The 19,006-nt window shown below is 41.4% G+C and overlaps 1 protein-coding gene across 2 annotated transcripts; it reads right to left on the bottom strand.

Moving 5' to 3' along the window:
• Window positions 1–7,220: 7,220 nt before the first annotated feature.
• LOC124141000 lies at window positions 7,221–14,119 on the bottom strand. Of its 2 annotated transcripts, XM_046508851.2 has the most exons (3): window positions 14,018–14,119; window positions 10,050–10,812; window positions 7,221–7,581 (listed from the first exon to the last, which is right to left on the bottom strand). In XM_046508851.2, exons 2-3 carry the CDS (start codon window positions 10,377–10,379, stop codon window positions 7,567–7,569), a joined length of 345 nt encoding a protein of 114 aa, XP_046364807.1. In that variant the 5' UTR covers window positions 10,380–10,812; window positions 14,018–14,119; the 3' UTR covers window positions 7,221–7,566. The 2 variants fall into 2 exon arrangements, with proteins under 2 accessions (XP_046364807.1, XP_048259710.1); XM_048403753.1 differs by lacking the exon at window positions 14,018–14,119 and having other exon boundaries at window positions 10,050–10,852.
• Window positions 14,120–19,006: the final 4,887 nt, after the last annotated feature.

Here is a 19,006-nt window from a genome sequence, read left to right as displayed (position 1 = left end):
CTCATTATATATTTGATATGTCAGCGTTGCATGTATAATTTAGTTATCTCTCAAAGTAAAGTATTTTTTCATTAGCATAGGGATGGCATTAAAAAGATGTAGTCCTCAAAGATGCACCCAGGTGATTTCTTTAGGAACATGGTGACAAGATGCAATATGAACGTTATTACTCGGTGTACAGCACATACCTTTTCTTTCTTCTCGTCAAATCGTGCTATTCGGTCTCTCAGGCACGTCCACAGAGCGTCTTCGGGGTTGTCTTGTTTAACCAACTGTAAGAAGGCTTCCAAGACTTGCTCTTCCTTCTTATTTAGGACGATGTTCACAAAAAGCATGCTTTTCTTCAAACTATTTGTCTCTGTCGTAAGGGATCTGAATTCTAATTGACTGATATATTCTTTACAAGGGAACTCATCCAAGATTTTGTCTATGTCCATCCGTTTGATAATGTCTTCCTTGTAATCACGTATCAGGTGAGCATACACGTCTGCTCTGTCCTCGCCACAGGCCATAGTCTAAAGTGGAACGTTGGATCAGTTATGTCTGGCGTGCCTAGAAAACATAGAAGATAAAATATTCACAAAACATACCAGGATAAAGGAGAGATATTATATGTCAACTTAAAAACATGATATGAGATCCTAATGATGCCGACAGAGAAAGAAACCAGTATCGAAAGACCCTTTATTCGAATCATTTGATTTTTCAAAAATCCAAGACGCCTATACACACACGCACGTGTTGTAACAAATATCGCAATATGAGTATGTGAGACTTTGACGAAGTCTATGAGCACGGTGCTGACAAACCAAGAATCATAATCAGGACGAACAATGAATTTGAATCCACGATCACTGAATTCTGGCACAAGGGACGAAACTCGAATTGCGGTGCTTTAGTCGACGCAGTTCACAATATGAAGACTGTGTTGACAAGCATCTACAATAACAGAAGCATTAAGAGCAGTGTCACCTTTGTGTAATATCCTAGTGGTATATTTGAGGTAAATCATACACTAGCATTCTATGACTTCAACAAGCTGATCCTAATATCCAGCTTCCATTTCCTCTACAAGGTATCCAACATGACAGACACTCTCACCTCCCAATATTGCACACACTGTAAACTCGGAATTACGCACCATGTTCCGTCAACTGTATTGATGCCTAGGCCTTTTTATCATATGACTCCACTAAGTGGCTACGCCAAAGCTGAATACTCTCTGGTAGTAGGACTTCACATATATCACATGCTAAATTCCCCAACACCGCCATGAAAACATCGGCTCCGACATTTCTGAACGCAACCCCGGTAACTGCCAACCACACAAACGCTACGTTAAGCATTCTATTCAATCCGACGAGACACTTCTAATTTTATTCATTGTGCTGCCCCGGCCGTTATCTTTATGGCTTTACAAAATGTGTACAGTAAGGCCCCCACAAAGACCATGCGCAGGAACCGTTAAAGATCTTTGCATCAATGTTAGCAATTCACTTCTCCTATTTCATAGGCAGACTAAGCCAAGGGTCTTCTTTTGTTAAATGGATCTAGACGAATGTGGAGACATGTAATAGGTTATATAGGACGATAAAGGATTACCAATTGAGAAACCTGTCACTCCGCAAGGCGTTTTACGCATCAGAAGGCAAGGCCTGTCAACTCGTCTAATGCCTGCATTTCGTGGGTTCGAGACCAGAGTCTAAAGGACTATAAGCTTGGTTTGTCAACATCATACCAATGCCATGTGACGTTCCCAACCACAATAAGCTGACACGCCGTGGTATAACTGAAATACTGTCACGCCGAAGACCCGGGTTTGATTCCCGACATGGCTACAATGTGTGAAGCCCATTTCTGGTATCCCCCGCCGTGATATTGCTGGAATATTGCTAAAAGCGGCGTAAAACCAAATTCACTCACTCACTCATTCAAACCGGTGTGCAGCCAAACGCGTTCACTGACACGCATGACCTAACAAAATAGATAATCTGACTGTGTAATGCTAACTGGGTTATGGTGTATGCATTTGTACAGCGGCCTATACTATAGTGAAAAAACCCATTGTATGTGGAAGGACAGGTCTAACTTGTCTGAGAGAAAATGTCGTCATTCCGAAGAGAAACAAAATAGACCACAGTGACCAAGTAAATATCAATAAATATAAATTAATTCAAATATATTTTATAAGTCAAGCAACAAAATACGTATCTCAATCATGTCGCTAGTCATATGTCTATACTTACCATGGACTGTTTTATTACCCTTTCTGTATGAGTGAGTGAGTAAGTCGTGTTTAACGCCGCTTTTAACAGTATTCCAGTTATATCACGGCGTGTCAGCTCAATGTGGGAGGAATGCCCGAAGTGATGCAGGTCTCAGACGTTTACCACTTCGGTGAAACCCACGAGCACGGGTATGGTGCTGACAAACCTAGAAACATAATCAGGGCGAACCGGGATTCGAACCCACAATCATAGGTTTCTGGCGTGCCCAAGGGACCCAACTCTGCACAGCGAATTGCGGCGCCTTAGACGACTGGGCCACTCGTGGCCCCCCTTTCTGTATGAGAACTGTACAAATAGAAGATGTACATGGTAAGGCAAGGTTCATTGGGAGGGAACTGCGAATTACATGCACCACAGTACAATTCACTCGTTACACATACATATCCCTTGAATGAGAAAATTTAAAGTACAGTAAACTACGTTTATAACCAACACGCTCACAACGAACTGAACCCGTGAAGATCCTGGGTAGAATAGGTCTTCAGCAACCCATGCTTGCCGTAAAAGGCGACATTACTTGTAAGAGTCGACTAACGGGACCGAGTGGTCAGGTTCGCTGACTTGGTTGATCCATGTCATCGGTCCAAATTGCGTGGATCGATGCTCATGATATTAAACACTGGATTGTCTGGTCCAGACTCGAATATTTACAGACTACCGCCATATAGCTGGAATATTGCTGCGAGCGGCGTTAAACAACAAACAAACCAACCAACTGATAGTGATATATATACACATGCTTATGATAAAGTAGGGTTCGTTTAATGAGAGATTCCGTATGACACGAGTTTATTTACATATAGTTATCAACTTGAGATTACCAATACGTATGTATATAGGAAGAATATTATCCTGGGTTATAGCAAATCCCTCCTTATTTGAACTACACTTGAATGTCTCTTATCAACCGGGAAAGCCCACTGTGTTGTTTGTTGTACAAAGTATTCCCAGAAATACTTCTACTGCCTGTTAGGAGTTGACGGTAAGAAGACTTGGCAATGAATCAGCTCTTAAGCCGGAACCCTGTTCTATTTCACAGAATTGAACTGTTCATTGTATGAGAAGTCAAGAGGACCATTTCTCAGAACAATTACGAATCTGGAATATTGCTGAGTGCGGAGTTAAACAACAAACAAACAAATAGACAAACACAACGAACTGACGGATATAAATAACGAACATAATTTTTGGTCCCTACCATTTGCTGTTCATACATGTATATATGCCTATAACGAACTACGTTTATATCGAACTAAAATCAGTAGTCCCTTTGAGTTCGTTATAACCGTAGTGTACTGTATATTAAGATAACATTTCACCGTGAGGGCTACATCATGTACAGCATCCGCCGAAGTAACTCTAATTACAATTTTGATTTAGAATCAATTTATATCACTATGGTTAAGATATGCCTACCGTTAACTTGGCTATTACGTAACAAATGGGTTGGCATTTATTTTCTAAACTATGAATTTAAACTTAGATGATGTACGTCCTGTAGTTGTCTTGAGGACTTTCAGGGGGCACTGGTTGCCCAGTCGTCTAAGGCGCCGCAATTCGCTGTGCAGAGTTGCGTCCCTTGGGCACGCTAGAAACCTATGATTGTGGGTCGAATCCAGGTTCGCCCCGATTATGTTTCTAGGTTTGTCAGCACCATACCCGGGCTCGTGGGTTTCCCCGAAGTGGTCAACGTCTGAGACCTCCATCACTTCGGGCTTTCCTCCCACATTTAGCTGACACGCCGTGATATAACTGGAATACTGTTAAAAGCGGCGTTAAACACAACCCACTCACTCACTTGAGAACTTTAAGTCAGGAATATGCTTCTTCGTATAAACAATGATCAACTTGATTTTGTAACTTCAATGCCAGAGAAAAAGCAGTCTTGATTACCACCGAAACAGATTCCACAGGGCGCAAAAAGAAAACCTAATGGTGAAAACGATATGAACAGTACTTTTACGAGGATTGATGTTATATGTCTTTCAATTCATTCTTGCATCTTCCTTGAGTCTCCTGTCTTAGAAAGTCCAAAGAACGTTATCAGGGTTGGATTTTCTAAAAATGTGCAAGAATTCTTTCAGATCCTGCTAATCCTTCTCACGCAGGAGTATGTACACAATTGTCTCGCTTTTCTTGGAGGTTTTAGTCTCTGATGTAAGTGACCTAAAGTCTGAATCAGTTTGCCGAGGTGGTTGCCGAGCACTCCCGAGCCGAACTCGGTTTGGACTCAGGAAGAGAATACATATATACGAGTATCATACGAGTACGCTACGAGTGTGTTACGATCCCCATAGGAGTCCAATAGGAGTCCAATAGGAGTCTATTGAGACTTGCATACGAGCACAACGATCTCGATACGAGCTGTACGAGTTTGGTACGAGTTTGGTACGACTTTGTACGAGGTGGCTACGAGCTGCTAAATAATTCGGCGGGAATTACACTCGGTCAACTCGCGGTCAATTTTGCAGACGAGTTTTGTACGAGCACCACGAGTTCGCCACGAGGGTACTACGAGTAGGACGAGTGTGTAAGGAGTTTGTTACGCGTTTTTTAGGAGTTTGCTGGAGGCCCGACTGTTTTTAGCAGTTCCAAAACTCTCGTAGATCAGTACGAGGTACCCCGAGTTACCCCGAGTTTATTACGACCTCGCTACGAGCTCCATACGAGTACCCCCATACTCGGGCCGCAACTCGGCACACTCAGTCGGCTCGGAGTCAGTATACTGTGTCTGAGTGGGGTATTCATGTTAAACTGCAGCATGGTATATATATATATATATATATATATATATATATATATATATATATATATCACACACACACACACACACACACACACAAACACACTTGCATGCACGTCGCAATAATCTTGACCGCGACGTTAAACCCCATTACATCTCACCTTGGTAAATCTAAATGAAATGGTATCGGGTTACATTCACTTTCACGAACAAGGCATGGACAAATAGAAGACGTTTACATTCCGCGTTACTCTCCTAAACAATTAGCCGTCAGTTGAGAGAACCATTCAGGTGGACGAGCCACATCTCAGATTATTTGGAACCAGCCTTATTAACAATAAATGGCCTATGGATACTAAGGTATTCAGCTGGCACCTTTTTGAAACCTTACTTTGTATAAATGTGTGCCGTAGAGGCCTTAACTCGGTCACGCTAGAAACACGGATACAGATGTGCACACTTTGCGTACGCAGTTTCCACACCGTTTATTTTTACGTTTATACCTCCACAAACGCAACAAGATGGAAGTTAATATTATTTTGGAGAGGGGTGGTAGATGTAGGAGGGTGTTATAGCGTCTATTTATTTATTTATTTATTTATTTATTTATGAAACTATGTATTTATTTACCTTTTTGTGGCAGTACTGGTTAGCTGTATATGACAATGGCTATGACCGAAGGAGCTGCGAGTTTAACCTGTTAAATGTCTTTAATGCTTGTGTGTCTGCTTGAAAACTTAATATTATACTTTTCAAATTTACAAAAATATAACAGTTTTATCAGTCGCCAGTGATTGCTGAATTGTTGTCATTGTCCCAGCTTCCTGGTTTTCATACAATTGTTGAATTATTCCTGTTGTGGTTCCAGTTTTGTTTTAGTCACAAGTTACGATAATTACCATCTTACCGTCTGGGTTAACTCGTAGCAACATTAAGTGCATTCTGGAGATATATAATTGTTCAAGATGGCCAAGTCACTGTGCGTTTCGCAAAGAAGGATCTCGATCACTTTTACTTGCAAGCCATTCGCCTCGACGCATCTCGGTCGTCCTGTAAATCTTAGCAAATACAAAAACCATAATTATGTTATGCGTCAAACCTCCCAGCAGACTCTTTGCAGACTTCTTCATCAGCACCAAGGGTTGTAGAACCAGATTGATTTTCTGTCAAGCTGGTAACGTGATCAAAATACGACTTCACGATATCTCCTTCCATTCAATGATAAATGCACAAGACCAATGACCGAACTGAATCTGTTATCAGATTTCCCACCATAGAGTCAGCAGGCCGTAAGAGATAACAACCATATTCTTCTCTACCTGTTCTATAGCAGACCACTAGCGTTCGTTCATGTCTGTTTGCCAGCAGTGTATTCACACAATAGGAAACCATCTCCCATTTTTGTCAGTTAAGACGCGCAAAGCAGAAGAGATATGACTTCTGATATTTATACTGGAACGTGTTGAGTACACATTTCATAGACATTTGATTGCTCTGTAGCAACTGTGTGTCAAGATGTCTCAAGTGTTGTATGTTCTCGTGCATTGATATTTTCTATTGACACATTATCCACGAGGCCATATCCTGCTCAGGGGAGTGAAAGATTGTTTGGATTGGACAAAAAATGCTACCGTGTATCAATACGTCTGTTTCATACTTTAGAGGACACATTTAATTTTGATTTAAACAGTGATCTTTACCCCTTGAAAACAACAATCCAAGCCAATGGAAGGATGAACATTTTGAAACACCATTGAGAAACAACAAGACCACGTCCTGTACACACTGAATGTCCGTCATTCGTGACGGTCGCGGGTTCTATAGATTTGGGACTCGAAATATGTATTGTTATGTCCAACATTAGAACTGACGGGTTCTCTATTGCCTCAATCTGATCTGATCATCAGTGTTGGTGACTTGGCCGATTGCATGACATCGTACACTGACGGCGTTGGACGTTTTTCATAATATCAACCACTGGTTTGTGAGTCTTGTGAGTGAGTGAGTCCGGCACAGATTTGTACACCCGTATCAATCTCACGTCGAGGATAAAGAGGAATGGTCTTCAAAATACTGAAAAGCATATAACATTTGCACAACCAAATGAAACACAAATGAATCTAAAACTTCAGACTTCGCTTTTTATGTCAAATTATGCAGACATACACATTTCAGAACAAATTATACCTATTTCAGCATGGCCATAAACAAAACCATACTGTAAGCTTATGCAATGCAAGTCTATAATGGAGTGGGTCCAGTTCCCTGTTCATACAACCTCATCATGTCTCTTTCCTTTTCTGCCATCTTCTTTTCATGAGAGCATAATCTGTCTTCCGCTTCATGAAATTCGAGACGTAGTATTTTGCTATCAGCCCGAAGTCTGTCTATTTCCCCTCCAGATAGTGATCTTGCTGACGGGGAGTCACCGCTAGGCCTGTGTTTGTCTCCAGACCATTCTGGCGATGTGTCATCGTCAGTGTTGGAAATGTCGGCAGCAGTCGTCAAAGAACAATCATGTGTGGCTTCCCCTCCCTAGGCATAATCTTTCTGTAAACAGTTAATAATGAAGTGTCTTCAGTGCAAAGACTGACCCGAACAGTTAAATCCTACTTCAGCGCACTGACGTCATTATCGAGATGAAAATGTAGTTTGGGAGGAAATCTGCAAAATGCTGACACACTTCCATTAGCCATACAATTCGACACAATTGTTTCCAGGGATACATCATGCAGAAGCTTTTCTTGGACAAGAACTTCCAAATGATAAGTACATTTAATGATTTTGAAGTATATTGCATGGAATATCTTAAAGTGTTCAGAGGTGATTTCCTTGCAAAAGATTAACCTAGAAATTAAAACGTATAGTACTCAATTGTGAAATCAGGGCATGGCCACACAAGATCAATAAATAATCAATACAGTGTTAGGTCAATTCAAGTTTTACAATCCAAACAAGGATCGCAATATGTTATGTCGCATGATTGGCAGGAGCAATAAGGAACAGGCCTCACAATTTGTGTCAGGGCATGTCCAGACGGTTTCACTGTCGTATGTCTTGTTCTTGTGTGGTATTACAGGAATATTGCTTAAAGCGTAAAACCTCTACTCCCTCATTCTGAAACACTGTTTTCTCGTGTTCACTTGTGAATATACGTCTTTTTTTGCCCCGTTCTAGTAAAGGAACAGTGTTTAAGCTTCCATACAAACACCTAGTCACGGTCATATATACAGGTAATGCAATAGTTCCTGGGTCAGATCCCCGTCAGGATTCCGGGATCGGGGGCACAGGCTCGGTGACTTGGTGGATAGTTGGTTGGTTGGTTGGTTGTTTAACGCCGCACAAAGCGATATTCCAGCTATATGACGGCGGTCTGTAAATAATCGAGTCTGGACCAGACAATCCAGTGATTAATATCATGAGCATCAATCCACGCATTTGGGATCGATGACATGCATCAACCAAGTCAGCGAGCCTGACCACCCGATCCCGTTAGTCGCCTTTTACGACAAGCATAATCACCTTTTACGGCAAGCATTGTTTGCTGAAGACCTATTCTACCCCAGATCTTCACGGGTCCTTGGTGGATAGTGTGTCATCGTAGACCAGTGACGTGGACCGTTGATAATAATATCAATCACTTGTTTTTCTGGTCAACCTTCCATGATTTACAGGCTGTCATCATATACTTGGACAGTACGATCCGGGGTAGAATTGATTTTCAGCAACCCATGCTTGCCGTAAAAGGCGACTATGCTTGTCGTAAGAGTCGACATCGTATCGAGTGGTCAGGCTCGCTGACTTGGTTGATGCATGTCATCGTATCCAAATTGCGTGGATTGATGCTCATGATGTCAATCACTGTTATATCTTGTCCAGACTCGATTATTTACAGACCACCGTCATATAGCTGGACTATTGCTGAGTGCGGCGTTAAACACCAAACAAACACCAAACAAGCAAACAGGAGATTCACTACTCCAGTATAACAATATCTACTCTAGTGTATAAAGATTGCCCCCTACTTGTATATATATATACTTGTCAACCAAACTCTGTATATCACTTGCTTGATAACGGTGTTAGAACCTACACCGAAACGTCGCTCTTAATTGTAATAAAGAAGTTTTTCATCCATAAATTCTTATGGACCCGTGAAGATTCCGGGGTAGAATAGGTCTTCAGCAACCCATGCTTGCCGTTAAAGGCGACTATGCTTGTCGTAAAAGGCGACTAACGGGATCGAGTGGTCAGGCTCGCTGACTTGGTTGATGCATGTCATCAATCCCAATTGCGTGGGACCCGTGAAGATCCGGGGTAGAATAAGTCTTCAGCAACCCATGCTTGCCGTTAAAGGCGACTATGCTTGTCGTAAAAGGCGACTAACGGGATCGAGTGGTCAGGCTCGCTGACTTGGTTGATGCATGTCATCGATCCCAATTGCGTGGATCGATGCTCATGATATTAATCACTGGATTGTCTGGTTCACTCGATTATTTACAGACCACCGTCATATAGCTGTAATATTGCTGAGTGCGGCGTTAAACAACAAACAAACACCAAACAAGCAAACATATTATACGTAACAGGCTTCTCTACTCCAGTATAACAATATCTACTCTTCTGCATAAACATTGCCTCCTACTTCTATATATTTACTAGTCAACCACACTCTGTATATCACTTGCTTGATAACGGTGTTAGAACCTACACCGAAACATCGCTCTTAATTGTAATAAGAAGTTGTTCATCCATAAATTCTTATCCTTACTAAGCAAACATATACCTGGAAGTTTGTCAGCACCATACCCGTGCTCGTGGGTTTCACCGAAGTGGTAAACGTCTTAGACCTGCATCACTTCGGGCTTTCCTCCCACATTAAGCTGGCACGCCGTGATATAACTGGAATAATGTTAAAAGTGGCGTTAAACCCAACTCACTCACTCACTCACTATACCTGGAATATTGCCAATTGCGGAGCTCAGCATCAACAAAAAATAAAGCGCCAAAATAACTACCTTTCCTAGTAGTTCCTGGTACTTGTCCAGCCTTTCCTTTAAGTATATCCACAGGATGTCACTGTAGTCTCCACCAGTCACCGAGTGAAGGAATGCCTCCAGCATGTGCTCCCTCCTCATCCTCAGCAGGATTCGTATGAAGAGTCCACTCTTCCTTTCATTATCTGTCTCTGTCGAGATAGATGTAAACTCGTCATCGTTGATTTCATCTCTGTGAGGAAAGTTACGAAGGATGGTGTCAGTATTAGCTCCAAGTCGTTGAATGATGTTGTCTTCATAGTCACATATGAGGTTAGCATAAACGTCGGCCTTATCGACACCATACGCCATGCCTTACTGTTTCGTTTGTCTTATTTATATATCGGTACTATTCACCGTGAAGAGTGTCTTCCAGTGGGGAAGTCGGGGTAAAATAGGTACCCAGTTGTAGGTGCCGGAGGTCGTTAGAGGGCGAAAATGGCTGGGGTGTTTAGTTGATTGCGTCACAGTAACTAGAAGGCGCAAGACGTTGTTCGTTACACCAATCACTGGTTTGTCTGGTCTAGACTCGATTATTTACAGGCCACCGCCACATAGCTGGAAGATTGCTTAGTACGACTTTATATAAAAAACAGTGTATTGTGTCTTGTTTTCATTCTGTTACTGTATCAAACACCCTTCTGTCCATGAAATTTGTAAAGCGGGTGTTTTGGGGCCTTGTTCATCGCAGCGGGCCTAGTTGGTAGACGCCTGACTTTGAAGTTTCACCTTTTGCTTCAGATTCCTCTCATGAAAAAGACACATGGAACATTATGAGCACTGCTTAGACCCTAATGATGATATGTTTGTGGTTGTTATATATTCACAAACATAGCCTATAGTACTGTGGAGAAAAGAAGGAGGCAACAAATATTTACAATAAGATTAAATAAAAAGGAATAGTGCTTCTGAAGCTCATCGTATACTACTTCATTTTAATCACAATGTACAGATATTATATAAATAACAGCCCCTTTCCTTAGTCATAAGAAATCTCTGTTAAAAACAACATAGGATTCCGACCATATCATAAGCATGTTTTTTAGGAATCACATTCAATAAGTGCTGATACAAGGTGTTCGCTACAGGATGAGCGTGTCCTGCCCCACCCGTCACAAACACATGCAAGGCAAGTTTGTTTGTTTGTTGTTTTACGCCGCAATATTCCAGCTATATGACAGCGGTCTGTAATTAATCGACCCGTGAAGATTCCGGGGTAGAATAGGTCTTCAGCAACCCATGCTTGCCGTCAAAGGCGACTATGTTTGTCGTAAAAGGCGACAACGGGATCGGGTGGTCAGGCTCGCTGACTTGGTTGATGCATGTCATCGATCCCAATTGCGTTCATCGATGCTCATGATATTAATCACTGGATTGTCTGGTCCAGACTCGATTTTGTCTTCAGCAACCAGTGCCTGACGTAGGAGGCGACTAACGGGATCGGTTGGTCAGGCTAGCTGACTTGGTTGATGCATATCATCGTATCCGAATTGCGTGGATGCTCATGATATTCGATTATTTACAGACCGCCGTCACATAGCTGGAATATTGATGAGTGCTGCGTTAAACAAGAAACAACCAAACCATAAAACGTTTTGAAAGCTTCACTAAAGCCTTGAGTATTGTAACCCTGATCAAACAACTTTTGAGCAAGAATGACCTCTTTCAAATCATCGTAGAGAAAGAGCATGTTAAATGAAGACACAAAAGGCAGAAGCTGCTGGAATATTGCTCGAGATAAAGGGAAAGTTGACGATTGGAAAGTTGAAGTCATCCCTCTTGTCATACAGTCTTGTGGAGAGTGTATTGCCATTCTATATCTTTATGCATAGGTTTCTCTGTTCTCTATTATTTCTTGTTCTGGTGGGTAAATCAGTAGAAGGGAATTGGCTATTTGACCATATCGAACGATCTCAAATCATCGATATTCCCGAAGTGATAAAAGTCTTAGCCAAATTCCCTGGTCTTGATTTTGCAGAAATTTCGAATTATATGCATAAAGGAACAGATCAGTAAGGTTTGTTTGTTTGTTTGTTATTTAACGCCGCACTCAGCAATATGCAAGCTATATGACGGCGGTCTGTAAATAATCGAGTCTGGACCAGACAGTCCAGTGATTGACATCATGAACATCAATCCACGCAATTGGGATACGATGACATGCATCAACCAAGTCAACGAGCCTGACCACCCGATCCCGTTAGTCGCCTCTTACGACAAGCATACTCGCCTTTTACGGCAAGCATGGGTTGCTGAAGACCTATTCTACCCCGGATCTTCACGGGTTAGATCAGTAAGGAGGGGAGCACAGATGGTGCTCAAGGGGATGTCTACCATTTGCCTGAATGTATTACCCCAACTTTTACAAATATGCTATCTACGAGGAAGTACTGCAGTTCACTTATTGTTTTCTCGGGACACTTCAGATAACATTTGCTCACATTTGTCCTGAACCTCTGAAGATAGAGGAACTGTATCTATAGTCAGCAAGTTTAGTGACAAATACCCAATGGATCAAAACGTTTCCATAAGTCGTCATGTAGGATAGTGACGTACAAAGTTGAAATATCAAATGTTTGCCATAAATGAACCTGGTTCTTTTCTGAGACTGCAAACATTCAAGCAAATCTTTGAGTTTTTGAGAGTCTACATGTTATTTAGTCTACTTGTCTCAAATACATTATGTAAATATAAAGAAAGTCCTTCCTTGATTGGTGGAGGAGAATGGTTAATGGTCGAGACAGGGATTTGGTGGACGATCGCTGGACCCAGCAATATAGCTCTCCGTGTACGGATTGTTATGAACGTTCAGAGTGAAGCCTAAAGTTGATTTTAGCAGATTTCTTCCCCAGTTACCATACTGTCTCTATAAGTGGCATTATTTGATAATTCACTTATACCAAGGTCTTTGATCAAACAATAAATGTAGTAATGCAGGACTAATGCTGTGCAACAAACCCCTGTCATGCGACGGCGGTCTGTAAATCAAACCAGACAATCAAGCGATGGACAAGAAATTCAAGTGACACGTTGGCACATCGACTGACTTTGTTGAAACTAAAAACGACATGGTAATTCTGAATGAGGTCTGCTGTGTACAAGTACTGCTTGTTAGTAAAACAAAACGTCTTAGAAATATGTTCGTTTTGCAACACAGTGGGGGGCAGTTTACAGTCTTGGCCCAAACATTTCTTTTGTAGCTGACATAATTGATAAATGCTACTGGGCTTATATTGAAACTTGGGGACTTTAGCCCACCAGCAGAAACACTGACCCAGTTCAAGTAAATTTAAACGCCAGAGAACAACCAGTCGCAATTATCCGCCGACCAAGATTCCACTGAGCGTAAAAGGTAAAACAGCAGTAAAAATGATATGAATGGATCACCGGATGTCAGTCATGGCACCAAGTGTTCGCGAAAATGCAAGTAAGTCCTGTCCCACTGGCAGCCCGCCATTCACACAATTCGCATAAAAAATAATAAGTGTGTGTTGCCTTACGCCTTACAAATAAAATATTGAATCACATCGATCCACCGATCATTATTTATGTTGATATTTGTTTCAAGATGATTCAAAATATAAGATTCAAAATATACCCGTGAAGATCCGGGTTAGAATAGTTCTTCAGCAACCCATGCTTGCCGTAAAAGTCGTAAGAGGTGACTAACGGGATCGGGTGGTCAGGCTCCCTGATTTGGTTGATGCATATCGTCGTATCCCAATTACGTGGACCGATGCTCACGAAGTCAATCACTGGATTGTCTGGTCCAGACTCTATTTACAGACCACCGTTATATAGCTGGAATATTGCTGAGTGTGGCGTTAACAACAAACAAAATATAAGATTTACCACCCAACCGTTCTATGCTACATATACACATAGTAACGTATCAACGTTCTGACATACTCTATTATCTATTTAATAATGTAAGAAAAGAAAATATTTACCTCAAAGATATTGAAGACCTCTCAGACAGTGAACATCAACGCAATGCCAAATACTGGGTATGCATCGGATAGTCCTCGAATACATTTCACGGTCCAACAGGCCTACAACAAAGGCAAAGGTGTCTCCAGAAAGAGGGTTACAACGTGAAGTACAACCCAGTCGGTGAGGGTGGCTCGTGTATTATCCGCGTCTTTCTTGTTGTGTGCAGCATAAACATACTGCTGTAAACCCATGTCAAGGCCTTCGTTCATAGGTCAGCACGTTTTGATGAATGGTGGTAGTATTGATCATTTTGTTAATAAGCTATTTGTATGTCAAGCTGAAGTAGTAAATACATTTATTACCTACGAGGTCAAGTATATTGGGATTCATAAAGATCATATGTGGCCATGGGAAAATATTCCTTATCAATGATTGGCTGATAATGACCCGAGCCTTGCTTTCAGAATGCACTACTCTTTTCATTCATAAAGTGTTACTACATACTGACAGCTTCACTACTTCACTATAGAGCCTACGCTGGAGCAAGATTAGATAAGGATGATTCCATAAGGTAAAGACCCGTGAAGATTCCGGGGTAGAATAGGTCTTCAGCAACCCATGCTTGCCGTGAAAGGCGACTATGCTTGTCGTAAAAGGCGACTAACGGGATCGGGTGGTCAGGCTCGCTGACTTTGTTGATGCATGTCATCGATCCCAATTGCGTGGATCGATGCTCATGATATCAATCACTGAATTTGTCTGGTCCAGACTCGATTATTTACAGACCGCCGTCATATGGCTGGAATATTGCTGAGTGCGGCGTTAAACAACAAACAAACCAAACCAAACCATAAGGTAAACAATAGTTTTACTGATGGGAAACAATATTTTTGTATCATTGTGGAATGCTTATACATGTATACAAAATAAATAACTGAAACACCAATTTAATGTGAAAATTGCAGATAAATATTGCTGTTCAATCACAATCTCACTGCGATCAGGTTGAATAACCATGTCAAAATAGACGGGAGCTTAGTTGTGAGGTATGAGAGTGTCTTTCAACCTCTCGGGACATTCAATGCATACAATGGGCTGATTACGAACCTAACTCACTTCCGGGAATGTCTGCTAGCGTAGACAGATTTTTAAGAATGGGGATATTACGTTATGTACAACGCTGAAATACCCGAAGAAGGGAGGAAAGGGGAACGTACCTCGACGTGCTGAAGCAATCAGCGATGCTGAGGTTGGTCTGTTGTGGATGTCCGGTCAGATGCGAGACTCGAAAACACCAGTCATTACTCAACACATTATGGTGGATACACACTGCACACTTTGGAAAGAGTGTACACGACTACCACACGGGTACATGAACTGGGAGGTGGGGAAGGGTGGGGGTTGGTTAGCTAATTAAGAGAAGATACATAGAACAGGAATACCTGGCGTACATGTATAACAAACGTCAAACTAATACTCGCGAAGATCTTCAGCAACCCATGCTTGCTGTAAAAGGCGACTATGCTTGTCGTAAGAGGCGACTGAAGGTATCGGGTGGTCAGGCTCGCTGACGTGGTTGATGCATGTCATCGTATCCCAATTGCGTGGATCGATGCTCATGATGTCAATCATTGGATTATCTGGTCAAGACTCGATTATTTAATACAGACCGCCGTCATATAGCTGGACTATTGCTGAGTGCGGCGTTAAACACCAAACAAACACTACTCGCACAGGTGAATATCCACGTGACGTCAGAGTCCTTCATCCTCCAGTTTGGGCTACTCTGGAAAGTCCGTAACGTGGACCTATTTGGATGTTGAAATTTTATTAAACATTTAATCCTGTTGTTGACAGCCATTCCGCGGCTCCATTTATCTTGCCACTTGCTGTAGATAAAAAAACATCAACGTCAGAGAATGGCCAGTAACGATAATCCGAAACAGATTCCGAAGACGCAGCTTAAAGTCAGCTGTGGTTCAAGCTCAAAGCAGTTGGCAAAACTCGTGCTTCCGTCATGAAACATATGGCAAAACTTCCCCAAGGTCTCGCAAATCATAGTACCCGCAAACATCATGTACAGATATTTGTCAATCGTTGGTTTGTTGGTTTGTTGTTTAACGCCGCACTCAGCAATATTCCAGCTATATGACGGCGGTCTGTAAATAATCCAGTCTGGACCAGACAATCCAGTGATAAATATGAGCATCAATCCACGCAATTGGGATCGATAACATGCATCAACAAAGTCAGAGAGCCTGACCACCCGATCCCGTTAGTCGCCTTTTACGACAAGCATAGTCGCCTTTTACGGCAAGCATGGGTTGCTGAAGACCTATTCTACCCCGGAATCTTCAGGGGTCTATTTGTCAATGCTAACGTTCCTCCCACACAGATTATGCAAATATCTGGACACAAGACCTTTCCAAGTATTGACAACTGTCAATGCCAAACGACTGACACCGTTCCATGAGTGACCTTATTTCCAGTAACCTAGATGGTTCCAATAACCCAAAGGGCGATCACTCCATGACATCTATCCAACCTTGTAGTAGCACGCAATCACTTACTACAGTAAGCACATAATCCATTTCAAAATGTGTCCACTGTCATTTCTCTGGTCCAATAAACGGACATGTCCTCAACAATGCTACATCTGTCGATGGTCCACTAATACGTTTGTCACTGACTAAATTGTTCTCCCTCGAAACAGAAGTAAGAACAAGCGTGATTTGGTTTGTTGGTTTGTTGTTTAACGCCGCACTCAGCAATATTCCAGCTATATGACGGCGCTCTGTAAATAATCGAATCTGGACCAGACAATCCAGTAATTGACATCATGAGTATCCATCCACGCAAATGGGATCGATGACGTGCATCAAACCAAGTCAGCGAGCCTGACCACCCGATCCCGTTAGTCACCTTTTACGACAAGCATAGTCACCTTGTACGGCAAGCATGGGTTGCTGAAGACCTGTTCTACCCCGGAATCTTCACGGGTCTTGTCGGCGTGAATGTAGATTCAGATCAACTGACGTACTGAATCTGCCTCAATCTAACTGTTCGTGTTATGTTCTTGATGTTGAAGACACAAAACATTTTAAAACAAGCCGAGTCTTTTTCTCTGGTGAAAACAAGTATGTTTGAAGCGTGTGATAGAACTGAGAACCGGGTGCCTGCCAACGTTCGCGAAACAAGGGCACTGTTTTTTTAATTTACAGTTGTCAACGAATCTGCTGATCAGAACATTGTACTTTTAGTAAGAGTAAAACTTTCAAACTGTTACAGGCATGATAGTTATGTGTTTTTTTACAAAACACCAAACAGGTTTGCACCATATTCTTAGCATACAGATAATGTTAGCCAATATTCTTTTGTTTTCTAGACTTACATGACCTAATCAAAGTCCTCAGCCTTTTGCGAACGTATTAGATAAATAATCACTGAGCCACTTTAGGCCTTTGATAGCGTATATTTGCTACGGTAACTAATAGAACAGCAGTGCAAAAAATTCATATTGCTAAGAGTGCTCACACTTACAGTTTTACAACTGTCTTACTCGACGGTATTTGTCTAGTTTCATCCCAACATGAAGCCCACGTATTCTGGAATAAGAACTTCAATGCAATTTCTCTTACTAGAAACATCTAAATTATCTTAGTTGACTCTCATTTTTGATGCAACGATGCAATGGTTGAAGCTCCCTTAAAATTACCTGCTTTCCTTTGCTATTTTAAGAACTGGACATTTCAGCGACCAACACAATGCTTGTAACTGATCTCACAGCTTTGGATTCTCTCTCTCTCGAGAGAGATATTTTATTTCCTCCAAAAGTTAATCCGAAGATTATACATAATTTATCAAACGTATTCACACAAACTCATATTACCTGTACATATATACAATACAAGACAGTAGCACCAGTGTTATGCCATTCACACAGTACAGAATGTTAGATCAGATGACATAACAAAGGTAAGGCTTTACTGTAAATACATAAGCAGAAAATATCAGTATAACAGATTCCCATGTAACTATATCTTCAAGACTCTTTTTTTACTATATCAATACATTGTGAGAAGTGAGTATTAGCACTAAAGAAAGATGGCAACATCATCTTCTTCATCTTGTAATTCCAACTGGACACCGGGTTTCTTGTCACAAGGGGATGCTAGTTTGTTGAGGTCATCAGATGCAGAGCTTACTTTGATTCAGGCATATCGATTGGCAAACAAATTAGCCACTGTGATCAAAATAGAAATATTGATGTGAGTTAAAGAGCCGGAAATAATGCCGCTCTGAACATAATTTAATTTATTTCACAGCGTGCCAGCTTAACGTGGGAGGAAAGTGGCGTGGGTTGCATTGTAGACACTTACCCTTTGGGGAAATCTTGAAATATTACTAATATTCCAAATATTATTAAATTTTAGCAATAACATCTACAATCTAATGAACAGCAACGACAGATGTCATCTGATTGGCTTAATGTCAAATGACTAATTCCTATAAACACGAACGGAATTAATTCAGGTATACGAGTAACAATTAACCCTGAGACATTAAGGTTTTCATTTCGTATGTCAGTGATTTGTTTGGAAATTAATCTCAATATTAATTAGACCAGCTGCCACCTGATAGCACTTGACCACACAGCGTTCCTCAAGTCTGTCCATCTTCCAAAGTCACATACTCCTGCTTATTTTACTGGCTTGTCACAACGAAACAATTTGCTCAGTTGACTCAAGTTCTTGTGTATATACTTCTATGCAATCATGTTTGTCCAATACAAATGATTTACCTATTACGCAATTCCTGCTATGTGAGACTTAGAACGTATCCATCAAAATTCTTACGTACAAAGGCCGACTGGGAGTCAGTTGGTGGTTACATGAAATACAAAGGTTACCTATTTAGTTAACCTGACACTGACCCCAAGAATGAAGAATGCAGTACCCCTTTTGATCCATTCGATATGTATGACTCAAGTACTGAACAACACGTTT

This window comes from Haliotis rufescens, unplaced genomic scaffold, assembly GCF_023055435.1.
Source record: "Haliotis rufescens isolate VD_foot unplaced genomic scaffold, xgHalRufe1.0.p SCAF_3, whole genome shotgun sequence".
Lineage (NCBI taxonomy): Eukaryota > Metazoa > Mollusca > Gastropoda > Lepetellida > Haliotidae > Haliotis > Haliotis rufescens.
Note: the sequence above shows the minus strand (reverse complement) of the source record. Positions and strands in the feature narration are given on the sequence as shown.